This window comes from Pteronotus mesoamericanus, unplaced genomic scaffold (assembly GCF_021234165.1).
Source record: "Pteronotus mesoamericanus isolate MK-2021 breed Mesoamerican mustached bat unplaced genomic scaffold, CSHL_Meso_final scaffold_21, whole genome shotgun sequence".
Lineage (NCBI taxonomy): Eukaryota > Metazoa > Chordata > Mammalia > Chiroptera > Mormoopidae > Pteronotus > Pteronotus mesoamericanus.
Genome location: NW_026555310.1, coordinates 12066190 through 12087898, shown reverse-complemented (window position 1 = coordinate 12087898; position 21709 = coordinate 12066190). Strand labels below are relative to the sequence as shown.

The 21709-nt window shown below is 34.5% G+C and overlaps 1 protein-coding gene across 1 annotated transcript in view; it reads left to right on the top strand.

The window, feature by feature from the left end:
- Positions 1–9035: 9035 nt before the first annotated feature.
- MUC19 (mucin 19, oligomeric) overlaps positions 9036–21709 on the top strand; it is a 65296-nt gene continuing 52622 nt past the window's right edge. The window contains exons 1-2 of the mRNA XM_054591243.1: positions 9036–9147; positions 11181–11213. Of these exons, the coding sequence (XP_054447218.1) occupies positions 9096–9147; positions 11181–11213 (85 nt within the window). The 5' untranslated portion in view covers positions 9036–9095. The remainder of the gene's footprint in view (positions 9148–11180; positions 11214–21709) is intronic.

Here is a 21709-nt window from a genome sequence, read left to right as displayed (position 1 = left end):
CCCATCTAGGTGAAAAAAGAAGACGTGGGTGATTCTCACAAACATAATTTTAGGTGAGAGAAGCAAAAACAAAAAGAATGCACACAGAATACTTCTGTTCATATATAATTAAAAACTCAGTTGTTTAAGGGTGCCTAGATAGGTGGTAAAACTATAAAGCAAGCAATGAAATAATGATTATAAATGTCAAGAGAGTAGCTCTCTAAAGAAGGAAAGAATTAAGTTGAGAAACTGGCAGGTGGGGCATTGGAAGGCTGGAAAACAATCTCTCTCTTGACCTAGTTGGTGCTTAAATGGGTTACTGTTTATATAACTCCATAATGTATATACTTATGTTTTATATACTCATTCATGAATGTTATATCTCCATTAAAAATAAAACACACTAGTTTGCTTCCACTAAATGAAGTAAAATTGTCATGAAAACATTTTTTAAATTTCTTTTTATTTCTTTAGGTTTAATTTTAATTTTTTTTCTCAGCCAGTCAAGTATTTATAGGGCATATGGTTTAATAGGGTATAACGACTTATAGATAGTGAAATAAATAATTAATTTCTAGTTTATATCACTACATAATGCTTCATTCTGCTTTAACATTACAATTCAAACCATACATGCATAATAATTCTAAGAATTTAAGATTATATTGTTGAGTATTGAGACATACTGGGAAGTAGAGAAGAATAGTATGTTTGGTGCAGATGATTTATCTTTTTCTATAATATTTTTCCTTTTTTTGAAAAACTTGTACTTTTTATTATATTCTAGTTATTCTAACAATTTCCATTATAAGTATCTTATATTTTAAGTATACTTTATTGATTATGCTTTTACAGTTGTCCCAGTTTTTTATCTCCTTTATCCCCCTCTACCCTGCAACCCCTCTCCCTCCAGCATTCCCCTCCTTAGTTCATGTCTATGCGTCATAAATATAAATTCTTTGGCTTCTCATTTCCTATACTGTTCTTAACCCCCTGCTGTCTATTTTGTACCTACCAATTATACTTCTTATTCCCTGTACTTTTATCCCCCATTCTCTTCCTGCCCCCTCCCCACTGATAACCCCCCATGTGATCTCCATTTCTGTGATTCTGTTCCTGCTCTAGTTGTTGCTTAGTTTTATTTTTTGTTTCGTTTTGGTTCAGTTGTTGATAGTTGTGAGTTTGTTGTCACCCACTATTCATAGTTTTGACCTTCTTTTTCTTAGATTAAGTTCCTTTAACATTTCCTATAATAAGGGCTTGGTGATGGTGAACTCCTTTAACTTTACCTTATCTGGGAAGTACTTTATCTGCTCTCCCATTCTAAATGATACCTTTGTTGGATGGAGTAATTTTGGATATAGGTTGGCTTTCATGACTTTGAATACTTCGTGCCAGCCTCTTCTTGCCTACAAGTTTTCTTTTTGAGAAATCAGCTGATAGTTTTATGTGGTCTCCTCTGCAGGTAACGATTTCCTTTTTTCTTGCTGCTTTTAATATTCTCTCCTTATCTTTAATCTTGGGTAACTTAATTATGATGTGTTGTGGTGTGTTCCTCCTTTGGTCTAACTTCTTTGGGACTCTCTGAACTTTCTGGACTTGCATGTCTATTTCCTTCACCAGACTGGGGAAGTTTTCCTTCATTAGTTTTTCAAATAAATTTTCAATTTATTGCTCTTCCTCTTCTCCTTCTGTAACCTCTATGATTCAGATGTTGGAACATTTAAAGTTGTCCCAGAGGTTCCTAAGCCTCTTCTTATTTTTTTGATTTCTTGTTTCTCCATTCTGTTCTGGTTGAAAGTTTATTTCTTCCTTCTGTTCCAAATCATTGATTTGAGTCCTAGTTTCCTTCCCTTCACGATTGGTTCCCTGTATATTTTTCTTTATTTCACTTTGTATAGACTTCACTTCATCCTTTATTTTTTTGACTGTACTCAGTAATTTCTGTGAGCATCCTGATTACCAGTGTTTTGAACTATGTCTCTGATAGGCTGGCTATCTCCTCGCTGCTTAGTTCTTTTTCTGGAGTTTCCATCTGTTCTTTCATTTGTGCCATATTTCTTTGTCTTGGTGCACCTGTTACATTATAAGGGGTGGAGCCTTAGGTATTCACCAGGGCGGGGCAACCCATGTCGCTGCGTTGTGGTGGCTGTCAGTGGGGGAGGGGTCAGAGAGGGAACAATGCCACTTGGTTGGCTCTCACCCCGGTTTCAGTCCCTTTCCTCCACTACCCACAATGGATTGTGCCCTTTCAGGTGCTGCCCTGGTGCTGATTCCTGGGTGGGTGGGCTTGTGTATGTTGTAGGACCCTGTGAGCCCCTCCAAAGGTCTCTTCTGTGAGACGAGGAGTTTCTCCCACCACCACAATACCCACAGGTTTTTACAACCAGTGGTTTTGAGGCTTTTCCCTACTCTGGAACCCTGGGTTGTGTGATCTGTCTTGCTCCCTAGTTGTTCCTCCTAGCTTATCTGCATGTGAATGTGGGACCTCCTGGTCCGCCAGCCACCACCTCGATTGCCAGGCCTGACACTACCTTGCTGCCTGTCCTCTGTGCCTCGGCTTTCTGTCTCTGCCTTTCCTGCCAGTCTGGATGAATGCTTCTTTTTTAACTCCTTTTGGATTTCCATACAGTTCAATTTTCTGCCAGTTCTGGTTGTGTTGTATTTTTAAGTTAGTTGTTATCCTTCTTTTGGTTGAGCGAGGAAGTGAAGCATATCTCAATAAAGATTTTTCTTTTGACATGTTTATTTAAGCTTTTTTGTAAAACATACAGATGGAAATGTTCAGTAGGCAACTGTGGAAGCTGATCCAGACTCAGAAGAAATTGTGGGGTCACAGAAAGACTTCTAAGCCATCTGTTGGGAGGTCACCTGTATTAGTGTATAGAGGGGTGCTACAGCAATCTGCTGACACCTTGATCTATCTTCTCACAGTTTTGGAGGCTAGATATGTAAGATCAAGGTGTCGGCAGGGTTGGTTCCTTTGGAGGGCTGTTGGGGAAGCAGCTGCTCCAGGCCTCTCTCCTTGGCCTGCAGGTGGCCATCTTCTGCCTGAATCTTTACATTGTCTTCCCTGTGTTTGTATCTCCTTTTCTTATAAGAACACAAATGATGTTGAATTAGAGTTTAACCATGTTTTAATTTAATATCCCTTTAAAAACCCTGTCCCTAAATATGGTTAGATTTTGAGGTATTGGGGGCTAAGACTTCAAAATATAAATCTTTGAGAGGACACAGTTCATTCCATAACACTACTATTTTAAATGAGGGAGAGTGTAATATGGGCAATGCAGAGGGTATATTGGAAAAAAAGAATCTGGAAAATGTCCATATTAATAAGAGATAGAAGGGACAGGTTGAGAAAATTTAAAGAAGGTCATGATCAGTGGAATCAATGGGAAAGACCATTAAACAAGGATCTATGTTGGCTGAATATAGCAAATGAATGTGGTGATGAGGCCACATGTGGTGACTATTTAGAGAACAGTTTATAGAGTAGAAGGATGACTGAAGTGGGTACAAGAGTATCTCTAACTAAGAAGGAGCAGGGGAAATAGGAAGATAGCAATAGATGTTAGGAAGTAGGAGAATAAAGCTGGAAAGAAGGAATTGACATAGTAACTGTGGAGGTAATTGTGCAGGACAAATGACAGATGGAATGATATTTAAAATATAGCTTTATATTGAGCACAAAAAACCTTTCAATGATACAAATGTAGACAGAAGACACAGACGTAAAACTATTGCCAAGAATATGGTTCACCACAGACTTCTCTATCAAAAGAAAGCCAGTGTTCAAATTCCTCTCAAAATTTTACTCAGGTAAGTTGACACTATAGCTGTAAGTATCAACGCAACTAGAATATCATGCTCAAAACCTTGACAAAATTTCTTGTTTACTCTCTTATAAAATTACTATCTGTAAGACTGTTTTATCATTACCAGTTTCTTCTGCCTACGAAATACTACTCTAAAATTTTTTGAGAAGTTAAATTGAGAGTGGTTATTTATCATATAAAATTACTTATTTGAATATATCTAATTTTAAATATTATTTGTTTAAATACTTATACCCATTTAAATATTATTTATTAAAATGTAATTATATTCTTATTTCTCTTGGTATGAAACTTCTTATATAAAATGCTCCTAATTTTCAGACACTCAGTTTTCTAGTGTAATTTCAGATCATAACATATGAGAAAGTAGGGAACTTCTTGTTCCGGAATCCAAATAGATACTGTTTCCAAATAGATACTGTTTAACATTTTCTGTATTTCCTTCTGGTACAACTGTTATTGAAAAAACAAACTATCTTGTCCATACTTGTGCTATTGTTCTTTTGACTGTTGACCTTTCCTCTGACAGTGTATCATTAAGTGTACCCACACTTAAGCCACATCCTTTTAAATCAAGAAGGAAACATTTCAGTATTTTTTTTGATGAATATGCTTTTAAACTATTTTCATATTATTAGATGATTTTATACAGTTGTTATACTATTACCAAAGAGTCACAGTACTTAAATCGCTTGTAAAAACCAGATACACAGTGAGAAGTTCCGGAAGAAAAAAATGAGTCTGCCTCCTAGTAAAATAATTTTTCTTTTAAGAACCATATTTAACATTTGCTGAGTTTAGAGTTTCAATTCCTTGGAAAATACTTTTCTGTTATAATGTTGTCAATTATGGATACTTTGAAACCTTAGAAGGTAAAAAAAGAATAATCTGCAGTGAAGTCCTAGGAGTGGTTTGAGGAAGAAAGAGGCATTAGACTCCAATAAATTTGTCTAAATCAGGGAGCAAATACATGGGGGAACACTTCACAATTTATATAAATGTCTAATTACTGGGTTGTACACCTGAAACTAATCTGACATTATACATCAGCTATAATTGAAAAACTAAAAATTATTTATGAAAAGGAATGGAGATAAAATGAAAGAAGTTCAGCAAGAGGAGAATAAGAGGAAGCAGCCAATGAAATAGGAAAACACCCTGGAATTTGCAGAAATCAAAGTGTACCAAGAAAGAAGAATGGATCAACTATGTATTAAATGTTGTTAAGAGGTCAACAAAAAGACTGAAAACTGACCATTGGATTCACAAAAGGAGATCACCAGTGTCTTGACAGGAACACATTTTGTGTAATGTAGTGATGGAGTGAAAACTGAACAAGAGTTGAATTAGTTCATGAGCTAATGAGAAGTCAGGAAGTAGAACCAGTGAGCACAAGTAAGTCTTTTGTAAAGTTTCACCATTAAGGGGAGCAGAGAAATGGGAAGAGATCTGAAAGGGCAGTGAGTTCAACGGTTTTTAAAAATAAGAGCTTTATTGAGATATAATTCAGATACCATAAAATCTTTTGTTTTATTATAATTATTACATTTTTTGAAAAGTAAGAACAAATAACAGGATGTGTTTATACTGTTGGGAATAATCCAAAGGAGAGAAACCTTGATGATAAGGGTAGAGATGAAGAAATTATTGGCTTAATGTTGTTGGATGGAATCCAGTACACAAATGGGAGGGGACCTTAGGTGACAGTACAGAGAGTTCACCTGTATTAAGAAAGGAGGCAGAGTACACGGTACAAGTGACAGTAAATAGGCATCTGTGGGAATGAGAGCTTGTGGAGTTCCTCTTTTGATAGCTTTTATTTTATTCAGTAAAGTTTGGAAGTGACTTTAAGTTTAAAAATTAACTAAGAGGGGTGATTAGAAGGAAATATTGGATATTAGAGAAGACAGAAAATATGAAGTAGAAGAGTGTGAAAGCAAATGAACTAAAGCCCTGGCTGGTGTGGCTCAGTGGACTGGACTGAGAATCAAAGGGTCACCAGTTCAATTCCCAGTCAGGGCACATGCCTGGATTGTGGTCCAGGTCCCCAGTAGGGGGTGCTCAAGAAGTGGCCACACATCGATGTTTCTCTCCCTCTCTTTCTCCCTCCCTTGCTCTCTCTAAAAATAAATAAATAAATTATTAACAAGAAAAGCAAATGGACTAGAAAATATAATTGCCTGATTATCTGAGGGCACACTTGGATATTAAATTTAGGAGTTTAAGTTAGCATAATTGTGTATTTCTATCCTGTTGTGTTCATCTACATGGTACAGGTAAGGAAAAGCTAAAAAAAATTTAATTTAAACCATGGTTAGGATTTTGCCAAGCAAGTATAGATAGGGTCAAGGGAATTAGAGGTTCATGCAAGGAAATAATGATAAACCATAGAATTTAAGTCTTGTAAGAAGGTATCTGAATTGTTGAGAGGAGGGGGGAGCCAGTAGATTGTTGGAAGTAGACTACCAGAACAAGTGATCTGGAAAGAGAAGTTAGTGTTGAGACTTCAGGATATTTAAAATTGTAGTTGACTTTGTTCATAATGTGTTTTCCATCTGGAATCCTTCCCTGATTCTCTATATCTCAGTCCTATTTACTTTTCTTGCTTCAGTCCTTAAACTACTCTCTACATGAAATTTTCCCTGATTCTTCGAGGATAAAAGAAATCCCACCTTACCTGAATAGACACTTCTACAAAGAGGACATACAGATGGCCAATAGATACATGGAAAGATGTTCAGTGTCACTAATCATCAGAGAGATGCAAATTAAAACCACAAGGAGATATCACCTCACAGCTTTCAGAATGGCTATCAACAATAACTCATCAAACAACAAGTGTTGGCAAAGATGTGGAGAAACGGGAACTGTTTTTACTGTTGGTGGAAATGCAGACTGGTGCAATCACTATGGAAAAACAATATGGAGGTTCCTCAAAAAGTTAAAAATAAAACTGCTCCATGACCCAGCAATTCCACTTTTGGCAATATACTGAAAAAACCCAAAATACTAATTTGAAGGACTATATGCACCCCTGTGTTCTTTGCAGAGTTACAATAGCCAAGATTTGGAAAGCCCAAATGTCCATCAGTAGATTAGTGGACAAAAAGGTTGTGGTACATTAACACAATGGAACACTACTCAGCTGAAAACAGAAGAAATTTTTACCCTTTGTGACAGCATGGATGGACCCAGAGAGCAGTATGCTAAGTGAAATAAGCCAGTCAGAGAAAGACAAACCATGTGATTTCACTCATATGTGAAATCTAATGAACTAACAAACAAAACAGAAATAGTCTCATAGAGGGCGAGGTGACAGCTGTCAGAAGGAAGGGTGGTTGTAAGGCTGGGTGAAAAAGGTGAAGGGACTGAGCAAAGCAACAACAACAACTCATAGGCACAGACAACAGCATGGTGATTACCAAAGGGAAAGGGGTTGGGGGACTTAGAAGAAGATAAAGGGGTTATAAGTCACAATGGAAGGAGACTTGATGACTTGATGCAGGGTGGTGAACATGCAATATGATATACAGATGATCAATTATAGAATTGTATATACACTTGAAATCTATATAATTTTATTAACCAATGCCCCCCCCCCCAATAAATTGAATAAAAGGGAAAAAATTGTGGTAAGAGCAAAAAAATTAGTTTTTAAAGAGCAGCCTGATGCCGGATAATCATAAATCAGAGGGATTAATGAGTCCAGGATGCTGCTAAATGGGGCATTGATGGGCCAAGCTGAGCAAACCAAGTAGTTCATGGACAATAAAGTAAAGAACGTGCCCTGTGCCTGGTTTCCAGACAGCTGCCACCCCTTGGCTCTGCACTCTGATGCTCACTCTCATTTGTGCCTTAGAAACTGCTTTTGGATATGTTCATTTCCTTAATTCCTGAAATAATGGCCTTTGAGACTAAGGATAATTATAATAATTGGCTGCTGAGAATGCGTTTCTGGAGCCTCAGTTTTTGTTAGGTTGTTTTTGTGTAATTTCATTTTGGTTTGGTTGTTTTTGCCTTCTGCAAAGGTCACAGCACAACTGAAGTCTTTAAATAAAAATCTGTTTCTTATTTTTAGTAAAAAATAAAAAGAAAAAGAAATCCCACCTTCTTGGAGCAAGGAGCACATGAGTAAAAAGCATTTGATACGTATTGGTGAGACCCCCTGAGAAGGTAAACATCATTGACTTCCTTTAAATTAGTCAAGAAATGAGGGAATAAAGTGGAAGGAAAGGGTTGTTGGTCCATATTTTTATTTCCCCTTCCTGGCATTCTTCTGCTTTTCTGGAAAGAATAAACAGGATTGCTTTCCATTTGGCTACTGAAGGTTTTTCTTTGTAGTGACTGGTAGCAGAAGTGAAGCAGATTATCATCAAAGCCAGGGAGCCCTTCTGTTTTTCAGGTCCACCTGGCCAATTCCTTTGTCACTCTCCTCTGCCTTGCTTAGCACAGACCAGACCTTTTCTTCTTAGATCTTAACCTGAACGTCCTCCCTCTGCTCTAGAATACCTAAACAGACAATTCATACATGGTATTTTCTATTTAATTTTATTTTTGTCATAAAACATTTTTTTCTGTTCTTATTTTCATGTCATATTTATTTATATATTTGATTATACAGTTAATGATAAAAATGTATCTCATTGGAGTATTATGTATCCTGTGAGTAATAAAGCTACGACTATAACCATGATGCATTTATACATCTTAGTATGTCTACACATACGCCTATATCTACATGATAGTTATATATTTCTCTAGAAAAATACCTATCGACATAGCAATAAATAAAGAGTTCTTTGTTTCAAAGTAGCCTAATGTGGAAAATACATTTGTTGTCGAGGGAGAGACAATTGAAATATTGAATTATAATATTTGAGTTTCTTGAGGTATTAAGACTTTTGCAATGATGAATAGAGTACAGATCAATATATATAATCAACATGTTTGGTGTCTAATCCTGAGGCTTTTAGTTCCTGCCTTTGCTGTTTGCACAGGGCGGCAGGAAGGCATGGTCTGGGTTTGGCATGAACTGGACTTGGTCCAAGATAGAAGATGTCACATAAATAAGACACTAAATGGAGGTGAATGGATTTCATCTTTGGCATGCTATGATATTTATCTTTGTTCTGTCATCACTAAGTTTACCACACCTAGCCCAAGATGAAAAACACTGGTAGGTGACTATGTATAAAAACTTTATTTTCAGGGCCCCTTGAGCATCTCTTTCTCCAGGATGACTTGTCTCCATTTCTAGGTTCCCAAATCATTACCATGAAGTTGGTCTTTTTGTACTTGGTTGTGACACTTTGTGTCCTCTGCAAAGGTAAGGGACTAATTGAAAGAATTCTCTGAAACTTGGTAGACTCATGTATGATATATTTTTAAATGCTTGGTGTTTTCTACTTCCAACATTTTTCTCCTTAGAATATCTTTCCTACATTTCAGAGTAGTATAATACATTAAAAAAAAAAACAACTGGAATTTCATCCTATAGGATATTATTTCAGCTTTAACAAGCCTGTGTTAAGGAGATATATATTTATGTATAAACATATATATTTGAGTGAGTAATAAGTTACTCAAGATGCATATGATGCTATTGTTTGTTACTCATTTTCATCACAGAGTATCCTTTAATGGCTATGTTGAAGTTAAAGCCACTTTAAGACTAAAGACCTGCACTGTTAATAATTGCTGTTTTCACAAATCATGAAAATATCACTATATAAAAGACTGGTGCATCACCAAAAAAAATTTTTGTAGGGAAAGTTTCTTTAACATCTCTCTGGGCTATTTCAGACAGTCAATTATCTAATTTCTGAAATTAATTGAAAAGTAAGACATTATTAATTAATTACTTTTGTTAATTAAAAATTGAACAAAATGAAAAAATCTTTAGTTCTGTTTTTAAAAAGGGCAGAAAAACAGTAACATCCAAACAAAGGAGAAAGATCTCCAAAAAAAAGATTTATTCTATATCTTCATTTAAAATGTATTTTCTAAATTTCGAAGTAAGGTACAATTTACCTTTCTCTGAGAAGTCATAATAGAGGGGACTACAATGATTTGTTTTCAGAGAAAATATTTCTACTCTTTAACAGCCCGGGAAATCATCTGATGGACCATTAGAAAATGGTTACTTTCAATAATGGTGATTTTCATAACCTTATATAGGACTTTGCTATATTTTTGCTTCTACTTTGAAAAAATTCGAAATATTTTTGCCTTTACTTAAATGTATTTCTTATTTGTTAAGTAACAGAATGAAAACATATTATTTTCAAAGAATTTATTAAATTATGTATCACAATAAAAGTGCTTTAAATATACTTAAGTACATTAAATCCACTAGAGAACTGGAGAATGCTTCTAAAAATAAATTCCTAGATATCCATAATCATTCTAAGAAATGATTACAAGTATTCCAACAGAAATTTCATAGATGGTGATTTACTGACAAAATTCTGAGTTTTTTATATATGTATTTATAAGCTTACAGTAGGAAATAAGGAAATACATGGAACTGCTCTTTGTAGAAACTCAAAGTGCTTTAGTTAAAGTGACTTTTTATTGCACGTTGCCGATGAGGGCTATGTTCCAAACGCAGACGCCGTTCATTGCCAGCAGGTTACCACGCGGTAAGGCTTGAGAGGAGCAGATGAAGAAGGCAGATACTGAAGAGACAGCCATATAATCAAGCAGAAGAAAAATTTGTATTGTTGAACTAACCATAACTGTAGGGAAAGAAAGAAAAATAAAAAAACAGTTCCCTGGTTTAGAGGAAAAACTCCAGTGATATAAGATGTAGTTTGACATGAAATAGATATGTATATTTAATTCTTATTTTTCCTAGGATATTTCATCTTCTCAGCAGATTAAAATCTACATGGTTGATTTTCTTTTTTCTTTTGTAAAACCAATTGCTGCTTATAAACACATTACCTACAAATTATTTAGGGAAAATAAAATCTGGTGAAATTTAGATAAAAATACACTTTAGACTGAAAACTGTAAAAGATTTTAATAGTGTAAAAAAGATATAAAGTATTGATAATATTAATTTGTGGGTTTATTTGACCATGTAGTTCCAGAAATGAGTTGACATTGAAAACTTTGATTTAAGTATGTTAACAGATAAATGTATTACTTAGATCTACATAGATGTTATTTAATAATTAAAATCTCCAAAATAATAAATTAGTATTGAAATGTAACAAATTATTGGATACAAAAAGTAGATTGCTTACATTGAATCGAAAATAATAATGAAAACAAGAACATTACTCTCATTGACTTAAAAATATGCTATAGAGAAGTATAAAATGATCTGTTTTTATTTTTTTCATTTTTTTACAGATGGTGAAGCCTCATTTTACAGATCAGAATCAGGTCAGTATCTTTCAGAAATTAATCTTTATTTAGAAATATCAAGGTGTTCTCTGGACCGGCTTTTGGAATCCCAAAGTATTTTTCCAGATACATTGAGATATAATTGACATGCTGTGTAAGTTTAAGGTATACAGTGTGATGGATGATTTGCTCCACATTTATAGAGAAATGATTATAGGACTAAGGTTAGATAACACCTCCATCACCTCACATAATAACTACTTTTTTGTGGTGGGAACATTTAAGATCTACACTCTCTGTGACTTTTTAATATATAATACAGAATTGTTAACTATAGTCACAATACTGCACATTAGATTCCCCAAACTTATTCATCTCATAACTGAACGTTTGTACTTTTTATCAATATCTCCCCATTTTCCTCACCCAAAGCTCTTGGCAATGGCCATTCTAGTCTGTTTCCATGAGTTACATATTGTTAGACTTCACCTATAAGGGAGACCGTATAGTAATCGTTTCTCTCTGGCTTACTTCATTGAGCATAATATCCTCAAGGTTTATCAATGTTGTCACAAATGGACGGATTTCCATATTTATGGCTGAATACTATTTCATCTTTTTTAACCATCATCTATGAATGGACACTTAGGTTGTTTCAATATGCTGACTATTGTGAATAATGCTGCGATTGACTTGGGGGTCCGGGTATCTCTGTGAGATAGTGAGTTAATTTCATTGGATATATACTTAGAAGTAGAATTGCTGGGTCATACGGCAGTTCCATTCGTTATTTATTGAGGAACCTCCAAACTGTTTTCCATAGTAGCTACACCAATTTATATTCTCACCAATACAGAATACAGAACATTTCTGTGTTTCATACACACTTGATTTGTGAGTGAACTGCCAGGACTCCTTGCTTCTTTATCCCACATAACTGTAAACTCATCAAAGATAGACTTTTGATCAATGTTATTCACTATGTATTCACAAGGCTGAGAACAGAGACTGCAATGGATGGGGCTAGTGGTCAGTTTATATTTGTTTTGAATTAAAAAAATAGTTTGGAAACATAAGTATGGTTTTTTATGCATAACCAAATCCTTTACAAGATGTACTTTCCAAAATGAACCACAGATATCCCATCTTACCCAAGAAGATGAGGGACTTATAAATGTAGTATAACCTTTTCTTGAGAACAGCAAAATGAATACCAATTATCATATTACATATGGTGCAGTAGTACCCCTGGAATTTACTGATGTGTACAAGACAGTTGGGCCCTACTCAAGAGACAGTTTCTGAGTTCCTGTGTCTGCTTTCTGTATCTCCAAAACATACAGCTGTATATGCTAATAGGATCATTGTGGCTGCTTCTTTTGCACCCAATTCCCATTCTTACTTCAGTCTGTTGGGGTGAGAACACCATTGATCCAAGCTCATCAGCTTAGTGTTTGTGCTAAGAGTATGCACTCTGAGTGAGCCCCTGTGGGATAGTTCCTGATGGGTAAAATTCATCAGTGGGTTTTATGATAACTTTATCTGTTGCAAGAGGATTTGGGGATGACTTTTGATGGGAACTTACATTTTAGAGAGAATCTTTCAGGTATTTAATCTATATGGAGAATATGTAATTGCATATTTTTAAGAAACATTTATATTAAGTGTCTCTGAACCATATTTGTAAACTACTTCTTCTTAGTCTTGGCTAAATATATATGCATGTATTTCTGTGTGTAAGTACACACAATTTGGTTTTGGTGACAATTGATCAGGACACATAGGAAACCCATTATCTTTAAACTGACTGTGTTTACTGTTTGTCTTAATTTATACCTATAGGTCAGAGATAGGTTTGCTGACCATAAATCCTGGCTTTTTCAAGACAGTTCCAATTGTTAGAAGTTTATCTTAGTATCCAACTATATGCTGACATTTTATTTGAGTAATATGGTCAGTTTGGGTTTAGGAAATTTGTAAAAATTATGGAGTATGACAAAATATGAAAAAAATAACCAACAAATCCTCAATCCATTTAAGTCCCAAAATAAAAATATCACCCAAAATGTTTTTTGAAGTTTCTTGAATATGTAATCAATAAGCAATTTTATACAAAATTTTTTTGCATTCTTAAGTAGTATTTAATTTCACATAATTATTAAGAAAATTCTTTTGGATACCAAGGCTTTGATGTTTTTGATAAAATATCTTTATGTCTCTAAATCTAATTTGAAAGTGTGCTTATATATACATTATGTTATTGTATATATTCACTCTTATTGTGTCTTTGATGCAGCTATATTTATTATGGAGCCTGACAAGTTTGCAAATTTATATGCTATAAATTTAAATATGAAAAAATCACCTTTATTCACAATAATAACCCTTCAATCATTTGTAAGTTGTGTATACATTAATTTTATAGAATCCAACTGTAAAATAGAAATTGTGGTCATCTGACTCAAGTTAAGTAAATTTAGTTATACAGTATTTTTGTCCCATGAAAAAATCTTTTAAATCAATTTACGATCTTTTACTATCAATTGAGTTTTATACTATGTTTTTCAGGAAGTCATCTAGTTCTAGGTATTATTTAGAAGGGTCTTGAGGGTCTCTAAGCATAGAACTGCATTGGGAAAATAAAAGTACCAACCAAGGAATCTTCAACCAACCACTCGACCAACAACAAACTCCAGAGCAATGTTAACAAATTTGAAAAAAAAGGAAAGCTAACATATTTGAGAAAAGTTTCTATAGGCCACTATAGAACTTTATATTTTCTTGTATTCTTTAATTTTACCGATTTCAGAAAACATAACTGGTTTGTTGCCATTACTTTTAAATAAATATTTTAAATAAAGCACCTGAGTTTCTCCAATTGAATGATAATTAATGCTTTGACACCTTTTCAGTCATCCAAGAATTACTGTATTTTGTTGTATTCTATTCATGCCTTTAGGCTGTACTGATTACTTTGGGCAATCCCTTTGTACTCTACACTAGAGGACTGGTAGGGGTATACCCTTTATAACGGTGTTCTAGAGGGGTATAAACATACCTCAATGGATAATTACCATATTCATGCCTGAGCATTGAATTAAATGAACATATCTCTGTGGGAACACGTCCCAAAGGCAAGAAATGGCTGCAATCAAGATTTACTTTCTGTTGGAAAATCTATCAAATATGCTGCTAATGACAGCAATTCTCCCTGTCTCCCCTTTTTTTTTAAGATGATGGAGTAGCTAAAAAACTGTTCAGGTAAATTTCTTGCTTTGCTTATCTTAAACCATTTATACCAAACAACAACACAGTGGCAGTGCTTTTCTTTGAAAAGAGGGCATGTTTTTCTGGAAAAATCAAAACATTTTATGAAATATTTCTTATTACAAAGAAACATACTCTATTGCATTTTTGTGTGATTTGGGTCAGATATTTTAATATTTAATCAGTTATTTTAAAAGGTGGTGGCATTTGAAATGGAAATTTGCTCCAGTTACTAGCTTTTCTACAATCACTTAAACCTATAAGAAAAAAGTGAATGTAAATTTTACTTCTACTTTTATTGACAGAACATGCTTTAATTCTGCATACAGGGATTAATTCTTTAGTTATCTATTTTAATTAAAATGGAGCTAGCCTCAATAGTTTTACTACTGATTCTTTTGGGCAATTGAATATCACTGAGAATTATCTACTATTTTGTTTCCCTACCCACCAGAATGAAAAGTAAGCCACAGCAAATCAAGGCTGTTTTCATGGAATTTTTCTTAAGTCTTACAATAGTATTTTTGCTAATATCACTATAGATTTAATTTCATTCCAGTCTAACATATACAACAATTAAAATAGCCCAAGATTACATTGATTTTTTTATAGTACATTTTATATCTCTGTGTCTGTCTACAACCTATATACAATAAAATATAATTGGAAAATGTTTTAAATGTTTTCTTTGTGGTAAAATACAAGCAAAGAATAAGCAACAGTTCGGTTGTCCTATAAAGACAGTAATCCTTTTGTCATAGCCACACACAGAGCCCATAGGTTCTGTCATAACATAGCAACAGCTTCTCTACTTCCAAGTGTACAAAACTGGTTGTTAATTAGAATAATTTGGGACATATTAGTCTTTAGTATTCTCCTAAAAGTCTTCATTCAAGAAATTAGAGGCAAGAGAACCCTTGAAATTCTATAATTCCCTGAAAATCCTCCAAAATTACGATCAATTGAGTTTTATACCATGTTTTTCAGGGAGTCATCTAGTTCTGGGTATTATTTAGAAGGGTCTTGAGGGTCTCTAAGCATAGAACTGCATTGGGAAAATAAAAATACCAACCAAGGAATCTTCAACCGACCACTTGACCAACAACAAACTCCAGAGCAATGTTAACAAATTTGAAAAAAAAAAAAAGAAAGCTAACATACTTGAGAAAAGGTTCTATAGGCCACTATAGAACTTTATATTTTCTTGTATTCTTTAATTTTACCGATTTCAGAAAACATAACTGGTTTGTTGCCATTACTTTTAAAATCCCCCTTTCTACACAGCTTACCCATATTCACCTCTTTGACTCAGCGATTTTTCTCCACAGGGTAAGGGTGGAGGAGCAAAATTACATCTATTTCTCTTTTCTAGCCCATTTTATGGTCCAAAGTATAGGTTAACTCTCCAATAGTTTGTGCAAAATGTGTGCAAAAATAGTATGACCTTACTATGAAATATACAAATATATTCTACTTTGAGATATGAAATAGAGAATCACATTTTATTTATTTTTAAGCATTGTATAGACAATATGTCTTTAAGCAAGGTTGAGGCAGTATACATCTTGCTTAAGAAAAAGGTTTCTTTGCAGATTTTACCATGTGATCTTAGGCAAGTTATTCTAACTCTTTTAAGTATCAATTTTCAGATCTACAAGTGAGAAATAATAATAGTATTGATACTTATCTCATGAGAGAGTTGTGAGGATTAAAGGGATAAGGTATGTAAGGTGCTGTTGCACATCTGAGAGGTAGTACATATGTAAAACATACTGGCCATTAATACCAGTGGCTCCAATGACAATATTATTTCTAAACAACTTTTACATAATAAAACTAAAAGGGATAAAATGGTTGATAGAATGAAATTTGGCAATGGCCAAAACGAATGGCCTGGATAAGATTCCAGGCTATTTATTTCAACAATAGAATGAATAATTCAGAGGAAATGTTGGTCTAGCAAAATGAAGGATCTCTCTGTGGGGTTGAACTCATGAGAGGTTTTGGTAAGTGTAGTGAATACTATCGTGAATTTAATTAGTGGAATAAAATGATTCTGTATAAGTTTGATATTACAAGTTTGGCGAGGAAAATGAAATATATTAAAAGATACTGTCTTTCCAATTGAATATTAACTACGTGCCAGAATGGTGCTAGGTGCTTTCATCTCATTTAATTAACAACGATATTATGAAATATTGATTATTCACATTTATTTTACAGCCTCCATTTAATAGGGATGAGGAAACTTGGTTTCAGGAGTATTAAATAATTTTTTCAAAGCAAGCCAAAGGCACACACAGGAGCAAGAATATTATGCAGGTCTACACAGCACAGGCATAAACAAAAATAACATTTTAGACAAATTTTTTTCTTTGACCTTCACAAAAACATATCTGTGACAACCTAGAAGGCCATGTTCCAATGCATAACTTTCAAGTCACTGGAATTCAATGCAAGGATGAGGTGGGCAGTGCCCCTGCCAACTTTCCTGTCCCTCTGCTCTTTCCGTTCTTGGTTTGGTCCCACACGGAGAAGGGTGCTCTTCTGCAGCAAACAGCCATCCTTTGGTCATCCCCCCGGCCTAGTGGTCTCATCCCCGCAATGTGGCCTAACTTTAGGAAGATGGTGTTGGGAAAAGTGCCCATGCAGACTCTGGTAGCGGGCTTTGCGCTGTAGGACCCTGAGGATGTATAGTCTACAGTGGGGGAGGGAAGATGGAACAGGCTCTCTGGTGGCATGTCCCCTTGACCCTCTACCTGCATTCTTCACCCTCTGAAGGGAGCTATGACCCAAGGAAGGCACGAGTGGGGTTTGTGTGACTCAGAGTAGGAAGCCCCCTTGCCTCATTAAAGAGAGGCACTGTCACAGGCATTCTGATTGCAAGCCTGGGAGTGTAAATGGGTTTTACTCAAAAACTCATACTTTTCCCATTACTGAATACTAATTTATTGGTTTCTGCTTTGCTATCAAACTAAGATATTTAGATGTTAATGTGTAGTTCAAAAACTACATGACAGTGAAGACAGGCACCGAGACGGAGCGGAAAAGAGGAAAGGGGTAAAAGTAGGTAGTAAATAAAGTAGGAGAAAAAGAGACAAAAAGCAAAAAGTTCTGTATATGGAGAATTTATTTGTATAGTTGGTTTGAGGGTTACTTAATAACATAATAATATAAATTGGCTGAACCTGATTTAAATGCTTTATTCCTCCTAAAATGCTTATAAGAAAAATTGTAATTTCATAATGTTTTAAATGTTGGGGGCCTCTCTGTCAAACAAGCTAAGAGACTAACTCCTACTTTGGCTAGTCTCAAAATTATATTAATATCTTGTGTCTGTGTACTGCTTGCTTCAGAAAAATGTAAATATATTTGCTAGAAACATAGAAAATGGCTAAGAAGTCCAAGGGTAGTTGTTGAGGGGATAGAATTTAAAACAAAATCTGATAATTCAGAAAACCTCTCCACAAAAGAAGAGACAAAGAACAGTTTTATTAGTGAATAAACATTAAACCTGGGTGTGATGTGCACCACAGGCAATTTTCTGAAGATACTGCAAAGTCAGAAAGCAATTCTACCTTTTTACATGGCCAGGCAGACACAACACATTGCATATGTGTTCTCAAGATAAACAATAACTAGTCCTCACGTAAAAGGACTTGATGGTGCCATTTGTCACACATCTTTATAATTATAAGGAAGATAGATTTACATTACATTCCTAGAAGATAAGGGAATTTTCATTTTCGATGATGACATTTTAAAGATATGGTCACCAATCTCCTGAAGAAACACTCCTGAGCTGCTTATATAGCCTCCAAAAAACTACCAACATTTCAAAGAGGTAGAGAAAGAACTCACGTTTTCTAAAGGATCTTAAAAAAGAGGAGCAGAGTCTCTTCTCCTTTATTTTCAATAATGAGAATTGAATCTTACTTTTATTTGTACTTATTTTTACATAGTCTTCAAACTTTACTTGCAAATCATGCATTTCATTTTTTTGTCTAGTCAGTGACCAAAATGCATGTCCTTCATAACTTTACAGAAATAGTGTAGATATAAAGGTATTATTACCTCTAACGTATTTTAATTTTATTCTACAGATTTCAAAATAATATAAATGGTATGACAGAAAGCATAATACACTTCATATAATATAGTATATATTACTTTAATAAGAGCTTTTTTGTTGATGAATGCATATTCTAAATAAATATTGAGTGTTCTTTGTGGTTCAGGCACTATTCTAGACACCTAGGATATGTCAGTGAATAAAACAGACAAAAGAAACTTGAGTTTATGGAGCTTAAATGTAAAGGGAGATAGTGTATATGACAAAGTGATGAAATCTTGAACTAAATCAGAGTCATTTAATAATTATTGGGAGTGTTAGAATGGAGGTGGGTTTGCAGTTTTAAATTTTCAGAGTATGCCTCATTGAGATGGCTTTTCAACTAATACTTGAGGTGAATGCTACAATTAATTTATGAGTAAACATTTTAATCTATTTTTTCTTTGCAAAAATAGAGAAAAGAAAATCAGGTGTGTTATCTTAACATTACCAGCTATTACTGAGCCAAGGACAGTGTGAATTCAACACAACATAATATGTTGATGGGGGAAGTTTTGACACTAAAACTTGGCACTTAGTATTGGAGAGGGAGGCAGACAGGGAGGTCTCTGCCTATCCATGAGAAGAATTTCTAGGACACATCAGTTACATCTTCCCAGCTTTATCCTTCTTTTCTGACGTCTTAGAATTAAGACAAAAATATATGGATATGGCAATTAAGTCATTCAGTTATATATGTTGCCTTAAGTGCTGCCAGTATAACTGGTCTTATACAAAATAAAATAATGGCTTTTCATAGTGTCACAATCAAATCATCTTATTGTGTTAGTAATATTGTTCTCAGATAAAATCTCCTGTTACTCACATTAGGTGACTTCCTGGTTGGAGGTTTGTCCTTTGATGACTTAAACAGAGGAAGGAAACTCTTGTGGCTTCACCCTTTAACACTGGAAATGGTTCTCCAGGAAAGGCTGAAGACAGGTGGAGAGAACAAAGAGATACTGATAGTTTAGAGTTAGATGACAGCCCAGCAGGTTCTGTTACAGAAAAATGCTTACCTAGGAAACAAGTGTTTTGTTGTTCTTTTTTTTCCATTTGGGAGAATCTGATAATCTTTGTATTATTTGCAGTGCATGGACTTAATAGTAATAGTGGAGTTCTAATAATCTAAAGTCACTAATTCCAGTGCCATTGAAGGTGATGAATTTCATCTTTAAAGAATTTTGGCAATGATATGTACTTGAAACCACATTTTTCCTGACACTTTTTAATTTGTTCTGTCATCTTTCTACTTAGTGCTATTATGCTGATGATCAGTCATTTTAGTTTGTAGCCTAGCAATTTTGTTTTGTTTGGAAAAAAAATGAAATTTCTTTATGTGAGGCATGGCATTTCTGGTTCAAAATACCTCTCCTTCCTGACCAATTCAAATTTTTACTTTAACTACCTGGTCCCTGAAATATCTCTGTCTTATAGCTCTACAAAAATGAAAAAGAAAGAGATCCAGTGAGGAAAATAACTTCAATATTTCATATGAAAATTTAACATCTGAGTTCATTTGGTGATAAATGAAAAGGGAGAAACAGCTTTGGGTGTAAGGATGCAGTTGAAATATTTTCAGGAAGGACACAAGCTTCCTTGTCTGTCTAGTCATTGGTTTTGGAATTGACAAACTTAGTATGACTGATAACTATTTGCTCTTGTTTATGACACTGAGATGTTTGCTTATGTTATACAAGACAAAATGAAACATTATCTTACATATCCCCAATGCTTCACTTTTCTTATGGAATTCTCTCAAACCTCATGGTACACTGGTTGCCATGCATACCCCTGATTATACCATGTGGGAATATATATGGGAAGATATGTGGAGAGGAGGGGGAATATACATTTGAAATGTAGGCCCAGTTCGACCAGTGTGTATAGTTTAATTTGTTGAACAGTATGAAGGAGTGCAACTTTTCTCTGATAATGATTGTGTTTTTGTATGGTAGAGGAAGCCAGTGCAACAAGTGGCCTTGCCAACAGTGTCTCTGGTGGTATGGATTTTGGCGGTACTGCTTCAAATCAAATTGAAATTGGTAACGATCACATCGATTTGATGTGAATGCAAAAAATGGATTATCTGGCTCTAATTCTGCTGCCAGGGAAAAAGATATTTAAGTTGTTCCTTCATTTCTTCTTTTGACAGGAAAATGATCAATTAGCAAAACAGGGATTGGCTGTGGGGTCTTTTGATAAATACAGACATTGTTAGAGGGACATTTAGGAAAGATCTTTAAATAAGGTTAGATTCTTAAAGGGTCTGTGTTAACTTCAATAGCAATTTAAACATTTTAATAAAGAGACATGTAGATTTAATGCTTTTATGAAGGAGTGGGAACCTGGAGGAAAGATACCCAGTTTGTATCCTCCGTATTTCCCACTAACCTTCTGTAGACTGGGGAAACCACATAATATCTCTCGTTCCCAAGTTTTGTCATAGGGACAGAAATATTTTAGTCTCATGTTTCTCTAAGACTTTTGCAATGCTAACTTTGTAAGTTCAATTATTCATATTTTAACTAGTTTTCTTGGAAAATAAATGTTAGAAAAAAGTAGATTTACTAAAGTGTGGATAAGTAGAAATTTATATTCAAAAATTAAAGTAGGTGAAAGAAGTATGGATCAATAAAGTACAGTGCATCTAGGTATTTTTGTGTCCGAGCTATTTATCTTAAAACATGTGGATACTGGTGGAAACACAAAGAATAGCAAAAGGTTTGTTGCTAAGTCCAGGAGCTTTGGCTCCCATGACAGTGGCTCAGATATTCTGATCCGGACTGTGTTAAGAAAAAATACCAGTCATTTACATCCTTTGCTTTGTGTTCTTGATAACAGTTAATTTTCCATTTGCCTTTCGATTTTGGACTTGGTGGTAAAAATGGGTGAACTTGGATTGTTCTTGGTACTTCTAGCTCATGTGGAATTGGTGTCAGCGGTCTTGAACAAAAAGGTTTTGGTTAAAGTGAAATAGGGAACACTGGAAAATCAGGTTCTACTGATTACTCTTCAGGTTTTGTGCATAAAAAGTAAAATTAACACAGAAACAGCCTAATTATTTTGTATTAAATACCGAATTTTGCTGTATATAATGCACACCCACATTTTTATGCACATTATTCATGTGTTATTATACCCATTATTATACCCA